Raw genomic sequence first — 15,352 nt, forward strand, 5'->3', positions numbered from 1 at the left:
TTAGTGCAAAAGCTGAAGGAGGAAATCCACCCATAAGTAGAGATAGAGTAAAACCCGGAATAACCGGAACCTCTGTCTACAACAACAGCCGGTGAAAAACACACGGAACAAGAACTGCCAACAGGCAACAGGGAGGGTGCTGGGTCTCCCATGTCGGAACTATAAGAAAAAGAATTTACGGTAAGTAACAAAATTCTCTTTTTCGTCATCGTTCCTTATGGGAGACCCAGACCATGGGACGTCTCAAAGCAGTCCATGGGTGGGAAATAAACAGAAACTAAGAAGTAGGCAAAACCTAACTTCACAAATGGGCGACAGCCGCCTGAAGGATGCGTCTGCCGAAGCTCGCATCTGCCGAAGCATGAGCATGCACTTGGTAGTGCTTCGAAAAGGTGTGCAGACTAGACCAAGTGGCAGCCTGACAGACCTGCTGAGCCGTAGCCTGGTGCCTGAAAGCCCAGGAGGCACCGACAGCTCTGGTCGAGTGCGCCTTAATCCCTGGCGGTGGAGGCACCTGAGAACATTGGTAGGCATCGGATATGGCCGACCTAATCCAACGAGCTAGGGTCGGTTTAGAAGCCGAGAGACCCTTGCGCTGACCCGTGGTTAGCACAAAAAGAGAGGTGCACCGCCTAAGAGCGGCGGTGCGTGACACATAGATCCGGAGCGCCCGCACCAAATCCAAGGTATGCAACGCTTTCTCAAAGCGATGTACAGGGGCCGGACAAAGGGAAGGCAATGAAATGTCCTGGTTAAGGTGGAAAGGAGACACCACCTTAGGGAGAAAGTCCGGAGTCGGACGGAGAACTACCTTGTCTTGGTGAAAAACCAAAAAGGGTGACTCCGAAGAGAGCGCAGCCAAATCAGAGACTCTCCTGAGAGAAGTTATGGCCACCAGAAAGACCACTTTCTGTGAAAGTTGAAACAACGAAACCTCCCTAAGAGGCTCAAAGGGGGGTTTCTGTAAGGCCGTGAGGACCAGATTAAGGTCCCAGGGATCCAAAGGCCGCCGGTAAGGCGGAATAATGTGAGATGCGCCCTGCATGAAGGTGCGCACCTGAGCCAGACGGGCGATACGCCGCTGGAACAACACCGACAGAGCCGAGACCTGTCCCTTGAGGGAATTGAGGGATAGTCCTAGCTGCAGACCGGACTGTAGAAAGGACAGGATGGTCGACAAAGAAAACGGCCAAGGAGCATGGCCAGAAGAGCGACACCAGGACAGGAAAATCCTCCAAGTCCTGTGGTAAATCCTGGCCGAGGAAGACTTCCGAGCCTGAGTCATAGTGGAGATGACCTCGGAAGGAATGCCTGAAGCCGTCAGGATCCAGGACTCAAGAGCCACGCCGTCAATCTGAGAGCCGCAGAATTCTGGCGGAAAAACGGACCTTGAGAGAGAAGGTCTGGGCGGTCCGGGAGATGCCACGGCATTTCTACGGACAGATGGAGCAGGTCTGGGTACCAAGCTCGCCTGGGCCAGTCTGGAGCAATGATTATGACCCGACGGCCCTCCATTCTGATCTTGCGCAGGACTCTGGGCAAGAGAGCTAGAGGGGAAAACACGTAGGCCAGACGGAACTGGGACCAATCCTGAACCAGCGCGTCCGCTGCCAAGGCCTGAGGATCGTGGGAGCGAGCCACGTAAACCGGGACCTTGTTGTTGTGCCGGGATGCCATTAGATCCACTTCCGGAGTGCCCCACTTGCGGCAGATTGACCGGAACACTGCTGGATGCAGGGCCCACTCGCCGCTGTCCACGGTTTGATGGCTGAGATAATCTGCCTCCCAGTTTTCTACGCCTGGGATGTGGACTGCGGATATGGTGGACTTGGAGTCCTCCGTCCACTGAAGGATGCGTTGAACCTCCAACATCGCCAGGCGGCTGCGAGTCCCGCCCTGGTGATTGATGTAGGCAACTGTTGTCGCGTTGTCCGACTGGACTCGAATGTGCTTGCCCGCCAACAGGTGGTGAAAGACTAAGAGAGCTAGGAGCACAGCTCTGATCTCCAGCACATTGATCGAGAGGGCAGATTCGGACGGAGTCCAAGTGCCCTGTGCTTGGTGGTGGAGAAATACTGCTCCCCAGCCGGAGAGACTGGCGTCCGTGGTGAGGATCACCCAGGACGGAGTCAGGAAAGAGCGTCCCTGAGACAGAGAGAGGGGCCGAAGCCACCACTGAAGAGAGCTCCTGGTCTGTGGCGACAGAGCCACTAGCCTGTGCAAGGAAGAGGTCCGCTTGTCCCAAAAGCGGAGAATGTCCAGCTGCAGAGGACGCAGATGGAACTGGGCAAAGGGAACCGCTTCCATTGACGCCACCATCTGACCCAGCACCTCCATGAGGTGCACCGCCAGATGAAGGGACTGCTGTTTGACTAAGGGCAGCTTCACAAGTGCCGGCAGAGTCTCGAATTGCATCCCTAGGTACGTAAGTTTCTGGGTCGGGGTCAGAGTGGACTTGGGCAGATTGACAAGCCACCCGAAATGAACAAGCGTGGCGAGAGTGAGCGAGACACTCCGCTGACAGTCTGCACTGGATGAAGCCTTGACTAGAAGGTCGTCCAGGTAAGGAATCACTGCCAACCCCTGGAGGTGCAGAACCGCAACCACTGCTGCCATGACCTTGGTGAATACACGAGGGGCCGTGGCTAACCCGAAGGGGAGAGCCACGAATTGGAAATGTTCCTCTCCGATTGCAAAACGTAGCCAACGCTGGTGTGAAACTGCAATTGGCACGTGCAGATAGGCATCTCTGATGTCGATGGATGCTAGAAAATCCCCTTGGGTCATTGAGGCAATGACCGATCGCAGAGATTCCATGCGAAAGTGCCGCACCTGAACATGCTTGTTGAGAAGCTTGAGATCCAGGATGGGCCGGAAGGAACCGTCCTTCTTGGGGACTAGGAAGAGGTTTGAGTAGAAACCTCTGAACCGTTCCCGGGCGGGAACCGGAACAATTACTCCGTTGGCCTGCAAGGATGCCACGGCCTGTGAGAAGGCGGCGGCTTTGGAGCAGGGGAGAGTGGACAGAAAAAATCTGTTTGGCGGGCTGGAAGAAAATTCTATCCTGTAGCCGTGGGAGATGATATCCCGCACCCACTGATCGGAGACGTGTTGAAACCACACGTCGCCAAAGTGGGAGAGCCTGCCACCGACCAAGGACGTTGCTGACGCAGCCAGATAGTCAAGAGGAGGCTGCCTTAGTGGCAGCGGCTCCTCCGTTCTTCTGAGGACGCGGCTTCGCGCGCCAGCTGGGTTTTCGATCCTTGGCTGAGTTAGTGGACGAAGCTGAGGGCTTAGAGGATGACCAGTTAGAGGAACGAAAGGACCGAAACCTCGACTGGTTCCTGCCCTGGACAGGTTTCCTGGTTTTGGTTTGTGGCAAGGAAGTACTCTTCCCGCCAGTAGCTTCCTTAATAATTTCATCCAGTTGTTCACCGAACAGCCGGGACCCAGCAAACGGGAGCCTAGCAAGGTACTTCTTGGAAGAAGCGTCTGCTTTCCACTCTCGAAGCCACAAGATCCTGCGGATCGCGAGGGAATTAGCGGAAGCCACCGCCGTGCGGTGAGAAGCCTCCAGAATGGCAGACATGGCATAAGATGAAAAAGCCGAAGCCTGGGAAGTTAAGGAAACCATTTCGGGCATAGAGTCCCTGGCGAGGGAATGTATCTCTGCCAGAGAAGCAGAGACTGCCTTAAGAGCCCACACTGCTGCAAAGGACGGGGAGAACGAGGCCCCTGCCGCCTCATATACAGATTTGGCCAGGTGGTCAACCTGGCGGTCAGTGGGATACTTAAGAGAGGTGCCATCGGCCACAGATACAACTGTCCGGGCTGAGATTCTAGACACCGGAGGATCTACCTTAGGTGACTGAGCCCACTCCTTGACCACTTCTGGTGGAAAGGGAAAACGGTCATCAGAACTACGCTTTGGGAAGCGTTTGTCAGGACAGGCCCTGGGCTTGGTCACAGTGGCCTGAAAACTTGAGTGGTTAAAAAACATACTCCTTGCTCTCCTAGGTGAGGTAAACTGGTGTTTTTCTACCAGAGAGGCTTGTTCCTCTGACACTGGTGGATTGAGGTTCAGTACGGAGTTAATGGACGCAATCAAGTCACTAACATCCGCATCACCCTCAGATAGATCAATGGGGTACATAGAGGTAGCGTCCGAGCCCACAGTAAAGGCATCCTCCTCGCCCTGCAATTCAGCTCGTGAATCAGAGCCGTGGGACGAGGAAGGAGAAGAGTCCCTGCGTCTCCGTTTAGGAGGACGGGGTCCGGGAACAGGCAAAAAATCCTCTGTGAGCTCTGCAGAGCGAGTCGGAGCAGCAGAGGCGCCCTGAGAAGGAGGCTGATGCATGGTCAGCAGAGTCCGGGACAGCTGTCCCATGGAGTCGGCAAAGGACTGGGAGATAGCTTTAGAAAACGATGCTATCCAAGCCGGGGGTTCAGCCACCGGGGCTGGAGCAGCCGGAGAGACCCCTGGGGAGGCTCCAGGCTGAGGCACCACCATGTTAGAGCAGGCATCACAATGTGGATATGTGCTCGGTTCGCAGTATGAGCTTACATGCAGTGCATATTGAGTAAAGCCTTGCAGCCTTGCTCCTAGTGAGAAACATGCTGCTGAGGTGGAGGCTCTGCAGTAAAGAATACACTCCTTCAGAATGACCCCCAGAGAGTGTATAATAAAGTCCACAACCAGAGATTGTGGCTTACCAGACCGCTTTTTGTGTGCCCTCCGGATTCCACAGCTCGGACCCCCAGACAGATGCAGAAGCTGCAGCAGCCAGCGCCGATCAGTGTTTGAACGCTGATAAAATGGCGCCGGAGTGAGGAGGGGGGGCGGGGTTTAGTCCAAGAGTGGGAACCGGAGGGCCAAGGAGAAATACAGGGGAGGGGAACATCTCCTCAGAGAGGAGTGTCCTCCCCTTTGCTGAAAGGCCGGTGGGCGGCGCCGCACTGTTCCCCTGCATGACTGACATGCAGGGGAACTGAAAACGAAACTAGGCCGCAACTGAAGCCGGGGCCTAGATTTTTACATGCGGCCGACGAGCAGGCACCCTCGGCGCGGTTCTCAGGAAAAACCCAGAGAACCGGCCGGAAATCACAGCAACGTTAAAAAACACACTCTCCCCTCAATAAATGTACAAGGGACCCCTGAATAACGTCTCAATACTTAGCTTATGAGACGCAGGGCCAGGTCCCTGCGGGGTGAGCGCTCCGTCCGGCAGGATCCTGAAAGGGCTGCGGATGGAGACCGGTCTCCTGCAAAGCAGTGAGAACCGTGATGGCTCCCACTTCAAGCCAGAGCCTCAGGGGATGGTGAAGGAGCGCGGCATGCAAAGGCTCCAGCCTTGTAAAATCAACCTTAACAGCACCGCCGACACAGTGGGGTGAGAAGGGACATGCCGGGAGTCCAGATTGGACCCGCTTTTCTTCCAAATCTTTGAAATCAAAAATCAAAAATCAGAGAATGCATGTGTGTGTGTGATCTCCTGAACACAAAGCATTGAACTGGTTAGATTTGTCATCCAGGGGGTGTATATGCTCGGAGGGAGGAGCTACACTTTTAGTGTAGTACTTTGTGTGTCCTCCGGAGGCAGAAGCTATACACCCATGGTCTGGGTCTCCCATAAGGAACGATCAAGAAAGTCAAAATTTAGAGAAATAGCAAAGCAATTATTGGATCGAGTGTTTCTAGACCCACCAGTTTGACATGGGGGTCCTGCAGCTCAGAATCACCTACTGATCTGCACTGCACCTCTCCTAATTCCCACATCCCCTTCATTTCTTTAAGGATAGGTGTAGATGGACTTTTTAAAGTTTATCTGCTGTGCAAAAAAAAAAAACTCAAATAAAAAACAAAAACTACCTAAAACAAAAAGAGCATGTCTCTGAAGCAACTCGAGATGGACTCTCTAATCTAAAGGCTGCTGACCACCCCCCTCCAGAGAAAAAAAATATTCCAAAATGCTTCAAAACAGATTCCGAGGATTTAAAAAACCTCTTTGAAAATGGAGCATTATTAAAGCAGTGAATAATAAAGAAAAAAAAACATTCTGCACAAAGCCTCATCTCCCAGCTTGGACAGGATTTGATATCCGCAGTGGTACAGCCCCTTTAATTACTCTGAGATCTTTTTTTCTTACGCTATATTCTATTAAATCAGTAATCTGAATGTGCTGTATGCCGGTGGCCATCAGAGATCGTACCCATGGTAGGTGGCCTGCATTAGAGCGGTCCAGGCATGGACACTGTCCTGCTTGTTTATATCGGCATTCTTATCCACCAGGAGTTGCACCACTTCCAGCTTGCCAGTAACTGCTGCCATCATTAGTGGAGATGCCCCATCAGCATTTACCGCATTGACGGGACTGAGATCCTCATCCACAATCTCTTTAACCAGTGAGAGATTTCCTAGAAGACAGAAGGATGAATTTTATTACCAAATTATGACATCTCCAAGTCCCTTGCGCCTGTATTATACTCACCTGCTGCCATCTTCCTCGATTATAAGCGTTGTTCAGTCTCTTGGCACTTCATGACCTGCCGGCAGCCCCAGTGTTTCATGCAGAGTCGGAGGTCATAAATCAATACAACTCTATGAGAGCATCATTTGGCTCTCATAGACGTGTATTGAGAGCTTGTGGCGTAACGTCTAACTTCCAGCCAGTAAAATGTGGCACCGAAAAGATGAAAATGTCAGAAGGTGAGTATAAAGGGTGCTTTACACGCTGCGACATCACTAGCGATTGCTAGCGATGTGAAGCGTGATAGCACCTGCCCCCGTCGTATGTGCCGCATTTGGTGATCGCTGCCGTAGCGAAGATTATCACTACGGCAGCGTTACAAGCACATACCTGGTCAGCGACATCGCTGTGACCGCCGAACAATCCCTCCCTCAAGGGGGAGGTGCTTCCGGCGTCATAGCGAAGTCACTAAGCGGCCGTCCAATAGAAGCGGAGGGGCAATTCCTTCCGCATTGCCGGTGGACACAGGTAAGGAGATGTTTGTCGTTCCTGCGGTGTGTGCGGCCGCAGGAACGACGAACAACATTGTACCTGTGGCAGCAACGATATTAAGGAATTGAACGACGTGTCAACAAGCAACAATTTTTCACGTTTTGTGATCGTTGATCGTCGATCATTTGTGTCACACGCTGCGATGTCGCTACCGGCGCCGGATGTGCGTCACCAACGACGTGACCCCGACGATATATCGGTAGCGATGTCGCAACGTGTAAAGCACCCTTAAGATGGAAGTAGAATGTTCTAGTCATGCAGTCTGCCTTTACTAAATTTGTGAAAGAATGGATCATTCCTAAGAGCTCATTGAATGGAGCATGTTCCTGTAATAGATGAAAAGTGGAAGCGTTTAGAATCTACAGTAATACTGTTATAAAGTGGCAAATGACACAGTTACAGAGAGGTCACTAAGTGTTTAGGTAAACCATGTATAGAACTGGAAGCTTTGTGACAAGCATCAAATGGAGTGGTGTAAAGCATGCCACCTCTGGACCCTGGAAGACGTGTTCTGTGGAGTGATGAATCACAGTTCTGGTTTTGGTGATGGCCAGAAGAATGTAGTCTTACTTCATTGTGCCAGCATCTAAATAGCATATTTCCTATCAATGGAAAGGTAAAATCATGACAGGAAATATGGCATTAAAATTTTCCACCTGGAACCTCCAGGGGCGGAGATATCCTGAAAGTTCCGGATCCCATAATTTTCTAAAGAGCAGAGAGACATTACTTGACCAGCCCCCATCTGAGTACACCAAGGGGAGGTCAGTGATAGTAACTGATGTTAAATAAATACCGACTGTTAGTTTCCATGTGCGTTCAATGCAGGAAGTTACAGGTCTCTGTAGGATTGTTCCATATATCCTAGAAAAAGCAATCTACGCCTTTTCCATTACACAGATTAACTACTCTTCTTTTATTTAGCCTTTTTATTTGATTGTATATTCAATATTGCTTTGACCCCTTTGTAACATGCATCATTTGGATATTTTTATAAAACACTTCCTACTTTTTGGATTTCGTATATAGAATTTAACAGCATTGAACCTCTTGCTCTATAAAAAGAATTCCCTGAAGCGAAGTGAGAGCATACATATTCCATGTGTTCGAATCAGGTGTGAATATACTATACGTTTACAGTTAAAGCGCCCAACAATTGGCCTAGTAGCGAAAGCAGCTGTCGACTTGTCCATCAATTGTCAGTCAATTGCATATTGTCCTGACTATTAGAGACAATGGAGTTCTGTCTGTGACAAATTGGCAGCGGTGGGATATTTGCATGATCTCCCGGGCTGTATAATTGACATTTATTTTTCCTCTTCCCTCTCATCCCAAAATATGATGTACCGTACTCTTTATCAGGTCTGAAATACAAAAAGCAGTGGATTCCTCTATATTCACTGAGGGGTTTTTGTACCACTGACTTGACGAAGGGTACATCACCTGAAATGTTGTTATACTTCTCCTTTCGGTAAAATAATTTTTAGGGACATTAAGAAAAATAACAAGCTTTAAATATATAAAAAACAAAAAAAAGTTACTTTTTTGTACCTATTCTGGGGAGTGCTATTTCTACTCTATTAATTTTCTGTATAATTAGGGAACAATGAGGTGTGCTCCAGTAGAATGAGCTCCAATCTCTTTGCCAGAGATTAATCTACCCAAATTTTGTTTATAACAAAATTCACTACAGTTTGTAAAATAAAATAAAAATAAATAAAATAAAGAAACAACATACCCATTTTTACAGCTTGAAAAATGTCTGGCCGTCTCTTTTCTTCATCTGGATTAAAAACAAAACAGTTCAGGTTAGACAAATAAAGTGGACTTTTTTTCTGTTCTATCTATGGCTTTTTTATATTATAGTGTAATCTGCCAGGAATATTTTAAAAACAAAAGATACCAGACAGATCCATCATGTCATTCATACAGTCTGTAAAATGCAGCATTGTGGTTGTAGCTACAGACAACAGCCCCATATTTACCTGAAATCAAATTTGGCAAGTGGATGTGTACCATATGGTTTAAAAAGTGTCAATTTAAGTTATAAAAATGGCAATTTGACCCATATTTATCAGTGATGCATATGATAGACCTGCTGCAGATCAGTGAAAAATTTTTTTCTGATGCAGTTTTTTATTGCTTGCCTTAGAAATAATAACTATATATAGATTCATTGAAACAAGCAGATTATTTTCACCCCTAAACAAAACTATTCAAGCCCTCATTCATCTCATGTATCTTTGGTCTCTTAAATTGTTTATCTATTTTTAGCTGTATGCTAATGCACTAGCACTTTCCGATAGATCACAAATTATATATTATAATTGACCTCGATGCGGGCGGATTAGGGGTTGAATACTTTTACAGGAAACCAACCTCACAAAAACATATGTACAAAAATTTGTTCAAAAAATAGTGTGGTATGAACCTGTGAATTTATCATGTACGATATTTAAAAAAAAAGAAAAATTAACACTTGTTGAACCCAGGATATTTTTATATCATTATCCATCTTTTTAATATTTTTTTGTGTGTTTATTTAATAAAATAATAAAGCATTTAATGTTTCATGAGAATTTGGGTCATTTGAATTATTTGGAATTTTTAATGGAAGTGTTCTTTGCTCAAAATGCCGCACAGAAATAATATTTTTTAATACAAATATATATATATATATATATATATATATATATATATATATATATATATATATATATATATATATATATATATATATATATATATATATATATATATATATATATATATATATATATATATATATATATATATATATATATATTACCATACTATGAAGAAAAAGACATGGATCGCACATCCCAAAAATACAATGATCTAAAGCCGCTAGGCAAAAAATTAAATAGAACATGAGGTTCTTTTGTTACCATTCTGATCAGATTGTATTAAGCCCACTGCCACGTCACGGCAAACCTCTTGAGTGGGTCCCTAACCTGACCTTTTTGTGTGGCACCGTGCACTGACCACCGCCGCAGCGACAAAGCGCCAGCAGGGCGGGCGACCTGGTGCCTCACAGCACCCATGCTGCAAGGCAAAGCCCCCAAGGCTCCAGGCCGCGCCGCCCCACCGACACCACACCACCACAACAGCAGCCACCACACAGCACCAGCACACAGTGAGAGGAGCTGTGCACTCACCTCCCACTGGCTCCCATATGTGAACTGGGAGCAAAAAGAAGGCTGACCCCTCTTGCAGTCTCCTGCTGATTAAAATCACCTGTGCCAAATGGGGAGAGTGCAGATCCAAGCAAAAAAAAAAAAAGAGGGGGAAAGACTGATATAAATACCATACTATGAAGAAAAAGACATGGATCGCACATCCCAAAAATACAATGATCTAAAGCCGCTAGGCAAAAAATTAAATAGAGCTGTGTGGTGGCTGCTGTTGTGGTGGTGTGGTGTCGGTGGGGCGGCGCGGCCTGGAGCCTTGGGGGCTTTGCCTTGCAGCATGGGTGCTGTGAGGCACCAGGTCGCCCGCCCTGCTGGCGCTTTGTCGCTGCGGCGGTGGTCAGTGCACGGTGCCACACAAAAAGGTCAGGTTAGGGACCCACTCAAGAGGTTTGCCGTGACGTGGCAGTGGGCTTAATACAATCTGATCAGAATGGTAACAAAAGAACCTCATGTTCTATTTAATTTTTTGCCTAGCGGCTTTAGATCATTGTATTTTTGGGATGTGCGATCCATGTCTTTTTCTTCATAGTATGGTATATATATATATAAAAATGTGTTAAAAAGTATTATTTCTGTATATAATATATATATATATATATATATATATATATATATATATATATATATATATATATATATATATATATATATATATATATATATATATATATATATATATATATATATATATATATATATATATACACACACACACACACACACACACACACACACACACACACACACACACACACACACACACACATGTATACACACACTTTTTTTTTTTTAAAGAAACATCTCATTCTATACTGTTTATTTATTTCCTTTTTTGTTCCCTTTTCAAAGTCAGCCTCTGCGCAGAGCATTACATAGTCATACTGATTTGGGCATTTTCTAGCTAATCGCAGGAGTGGGGCTTAGGCTATATTCACACGTCCGTATTTAACCACATGTATCAAAAAATGATACTGTTGTCAGGTTGTCATGTGCGCCCGTTTTACCATCAGTGCTTTTTATGGATGGCGAAATAAATCAGTTACAAAGCTTCTCCTGTACTCTTCAATGTGAAACCCGTATGGCACACACAGCACAGACTGTACACTGATGTCATCCGTGTGCTGTATGGGTTTCTCACAGACCCATAGACTTGTATTGGCCATTGTCATCCGTGCTGCTGGGAAAAATGAACATGTGAACAGCACTATAGATTATAATGAGTACAAGCGATAGCTGTGAAAAAAAGAAAAAAAAAAAAAAGCAGGATACAACACATACAGTACAGACCAAAAGTTTGGACACACCTTCTCATCTCTAGAACAACTGTTAAGAGGAGACTTTGTGCAGCAGGGCTTCATGGTAAAATAGCTGCTAGGAAACCACTGCTAAGGACAGGCAACAAGCAGAAGAGACTTGTTTGGGCTAAAGAACACAAGGAATGGACATTAGACCAGTGGAAATCTGTGCTTTGGTCTGATGAGTCCAAATTTGAGATCTTTGGATCAAACCACCGTGTCTTTGTAGAAAAGGTGAACGGATGGACTCTACATGGCTGGTTCCCACCATGAAGCATGGAGGAGAAGGTGTGATGGTGTGGGGGTGCTTTGCTGGGGACACTGTGGGGGATTTATTCAAAATTGAAGACCTACTTAACCAGCATGACTACCACAGCATCTTGCAGTGGCGTGCTATTCCATCCGGTTTGCATTTAGTTGGACCATCATTTATTTTTCAACAGGACAATGACCCCAAACACACCTCCAGGCTGTGTAAGGGCTATTTGACTAAGAAGGAGAGTGATGAGGTGCTACACCAGATGACCTGGCCTCAACAGTCACCAGACCTGAATCCAATCGAGATGGTTTGGGGTGAGCTGGACCGCAGAGTGAAGGCAAGAGGGCCAACAAGTGCTAAGCATCTCTGGGACCTCCTTCAAGACTGTTGGAAAACCATTTCCGGTGACTACCTCTTGAAGCTCATCAAGAGAATGCCAAGAGTGTGCAAAGTAGTAATCAAAGTAAAAGGTGGCTACTTTGAAGAACCTAGAATATAAGATATATTTTCAGGTGTTTCACACTTTTTTAAGTATTTCATTCCACGTTTTCATTCATAGTTTTTACATAGTTACACAGTTACTAAGGTTGAAAAAAGACCTAGGTCCATCTAGTTCAACCTTCCTCCACAAGTTCTACATTTGGTCACTTAGTCATTTATAACCAACAATGTTGTGTGTACTGAGGAAATCATGCAGCCCTTTTTTAAAAGCTGTTATAGTATCTGCCATTACTACCTCTTGTGGTAGGGCATTCCACAGTCTGACTGCTCTAACTGTAAAGAACCCCTTCTTATTTAGCTGTTGGAATCGCTTTTCTTCCACTCGCAGTGAGTGCCCCCTGGTCCTTAGTATTGTCTTTGGAAGAAATAAGTCATGTGCCAGTCCTTTATATTGACCACACATGTATTTATACATATAAATGAGATCTCCTCTGAGACGTCTTTTTTCTAAGCTAAACATATCTAACTTTTTCAACCTGTCATCATATGGGAGACCTTCCATTCCTTGTAGTAGTCTAGTTGCCGCCTTTGAACTGACTAACTTCAGAATGTCCTTTTTAATTTAGAATGCCTTCAATATGAATCTACATTTTTCAGAGTCATGAAAATAAGGAAAACTCTTTGAATGAGAAGGTGTGTCCAAACTTTTGGTCTGTACTGTATATACATACATGCAGTGTGTCAACCGCCATTAACTTGAGAACGACGGCAGCTATAGGAATAGAAGTGGTGTCTAGATATAGTAAAATAGCAATGCGCTACACAATGAAACCACCTATAGCACCACCTGGTGGAAAACAACGGAGTTAGTATTTTTATCTCGAAAATGGAACGAGATAGAGAAAAAAGTGAATTGCAAAGTTGTAGGGCATCATCAATTCGACACCTTGCATACAGAAATGCTATGATTAGAACGTGTAAAACTCACAACGCTGCGGATGTGAAGCGATACCTCATGGAGACCTTCCTACAAGTCATTGGGTATGGTGGCTGCGTGGAGTGGCCTCCACGATCACCTGCCCTGACCCCATTGGACTTCTTTCTGAGAGGTCACATCAAACAGCAGGTGTATGCGACCCCTCCACCAACATTGCAAAACCTATGACGACGTATTACAGATGCTTGTGCAAACGTGTCACCTACCATATTGCACAACGTGCAGCAAGATACAGTATGCTGTCCAGAGTCCAGATATGGGTGGACACACTGTATATTATATATTTATTTTTTTTATATAATTATATATATATATATACATACATATATACACACACAGACACATATATATATATATATATATATATATATATATATATATATATATATATATATATATATATATATATATATATATATATATATATATATATATATATATATATATATATATATATATATATATATATATATATATATATATATATATATATATATATATATATATATATACACATACAGGTAGGTCCAGAAATATTTGGACAGTGACACAATTTTTGCGAGTTGGGCTCTGCATGCCACCACATTGGATTTGAAATGAAATCTCTACAACAGAATTCAAGTGCAGATTGTAACGTTTAATTTGAAGGTTTTGACAAAAATATCTGATAGAAATTGTAGGAATTGTACACATTTCTTTACAAACACTCCACATTTTAGGAGGTCAAAAGTAATTGGACAAATAAACCAAACCCAAACAAAATATTTTTATTTTCAATATTTTGTTGCGAATCCTTTGGAGGCAATCACTGCCTTAAGTCTGGAACCCATGGACATCACCAAACGCTGGGTTTCCTCCTTCTTAATGCTTTGCCAGGCCTTTACAGCCGCAGCCTTCAGGTCTTGCTTGTTTGTGGGTCTTTCCGTCTTAAGTCTGGATTTGAGCAAGTGAAATGCATGCTCAATTGGGTTAAGATCTGATGATTGACTTGGCCATTGCAGAATGTTCCACTTTTTTGCACTCATGAACTCCTGGGTAGCTTTGGCTGTATGCTTGGGGTCATTGTCCATCTGTACTATGAAGCGCCGTCCGATAAACTTTGCGGCATTTGGCTGAATCTGGGCTGAAAGTATATCCCGGTACACTTCAGAATTCATCCGGCTACTCTTGTCTGCTGTTATGTCATCAATAAACACAAGTGACCCAGTGCCATTGAAAGCCATGCATGCCCATGCCATCACGTTGCCTCCACCATGTTTTACAGAGGATGTGGTGTGCCTTGGATCATGTGCCGTTCCCTTTCTTCTCCAAACTTTTTTCTTCCCATCATTCTGGTACAGGTTGATCTTGGTCTCATCTGTCCATAGAATACTTTACCAGAACTGAGCTGGCTTCATGAGGTGTTTTTCAGCAAATTTAACTCTGGCCTGTCTATTTTTGGAATTGATGAATAGTTTGCATCTAGATGTGAACTCTTTGTATTTACTTTCATGGAGTCTTCTCTTTACTGTTGACTTAGAGACAGATACACCTACTTCACTGAGAGTGTTCTGGACTTCAGTTGATGTTGTGAACGGGTTCTTCTTCACCAAAGAAAGTATGCGGCGATCATCCACCACTGTTGTCATCCGTGGACGCCCAGGCCTTTTTGAGTTCCCAAGCTCACCAGTCAATTCCTTTTTTCTCAGAATGTACCCGACTGTTGATTTTGCTACTCCAAGCATGTCTGCTATCTCTCTGATGGATTTTTTCTTTTTTTTTTTTTTTTTTCTTTTTTTTCAGCCTCAGGATGTTCTGCTTCACCTCAATTGAGAGTTCCTTAGACCGCATGTTGTCTGGTCACAGCAACAGTTTCCAAATGCAAAACCACACACCTGTAATCAACCCCAGACCTTTTAACTACGTAATTGATTACAGGTTAACGAGGGAGACGCCTTCAGAGTTAATTGCAGCCCTTAGAGTCCCTTGTCCAATTACTTTTGGTCCCTTGAAAAAGAGGAGGCTATGCATTACAGAGCTATGATTCCTAAACCCTTTCTCCGATTTGGATGTGAAAACTCTCATATTGCAGCTGGGAGTGTGCACTTTCAGCCCATATTATATAATTGTATTTCTGAACATGTTTTTGT

At 45.1% G+C, this 15,352-nt stretch overlaps 1 protein-coding gene across 2 annotated transcripts in view; it reads right to left on the reverse strand.

Annotated features, from left to right (window-relative positions):
* ANKS6 (ankyrin repeat and sterile alpha motif domain containing 6) overlaps positions 1-15,352 on the reverse strand; it is a 162,620-nt gene that overhangs the window by 74,166 nt on the left and 73,102 nt on the right. For both annotated transcript variants that reach the window (XM_075314916.1, XM_075314917.1), the window contains exons 3-4: positions 8,758-8,802; positions 6,210-6,414 (exon numbers count right to left, since the gene is read on the reverse strand). In XM_075314916.1, coding sequence (XP_075171031.1) covers positions 6,210-6,414; positions 8,758-8,802 — 250 coding nt within the window. The remainder of the gene's footprint in view (positions 1-6,209; positions 6,415-8,757; positions 8,803-15,352) is intronic.

Source organism: Anomaloglossus baeobatrachus, chromosome 6 (assembly GCF_048569485.1).
Source record: "Anomaloglossus baeobatrachus isolate aAnoBae1 chromosome 6, aAnoBae1.hap1, whole genome shotgun sequence".
Classification (NCBI taxonomy): domain Eukaryota; kingdom Metazoa; phylum Chordata; class Amphibia; order Anura; family Aromobatidae; genus Anomaloglossus; species Anomaloglossus baeobatrachus.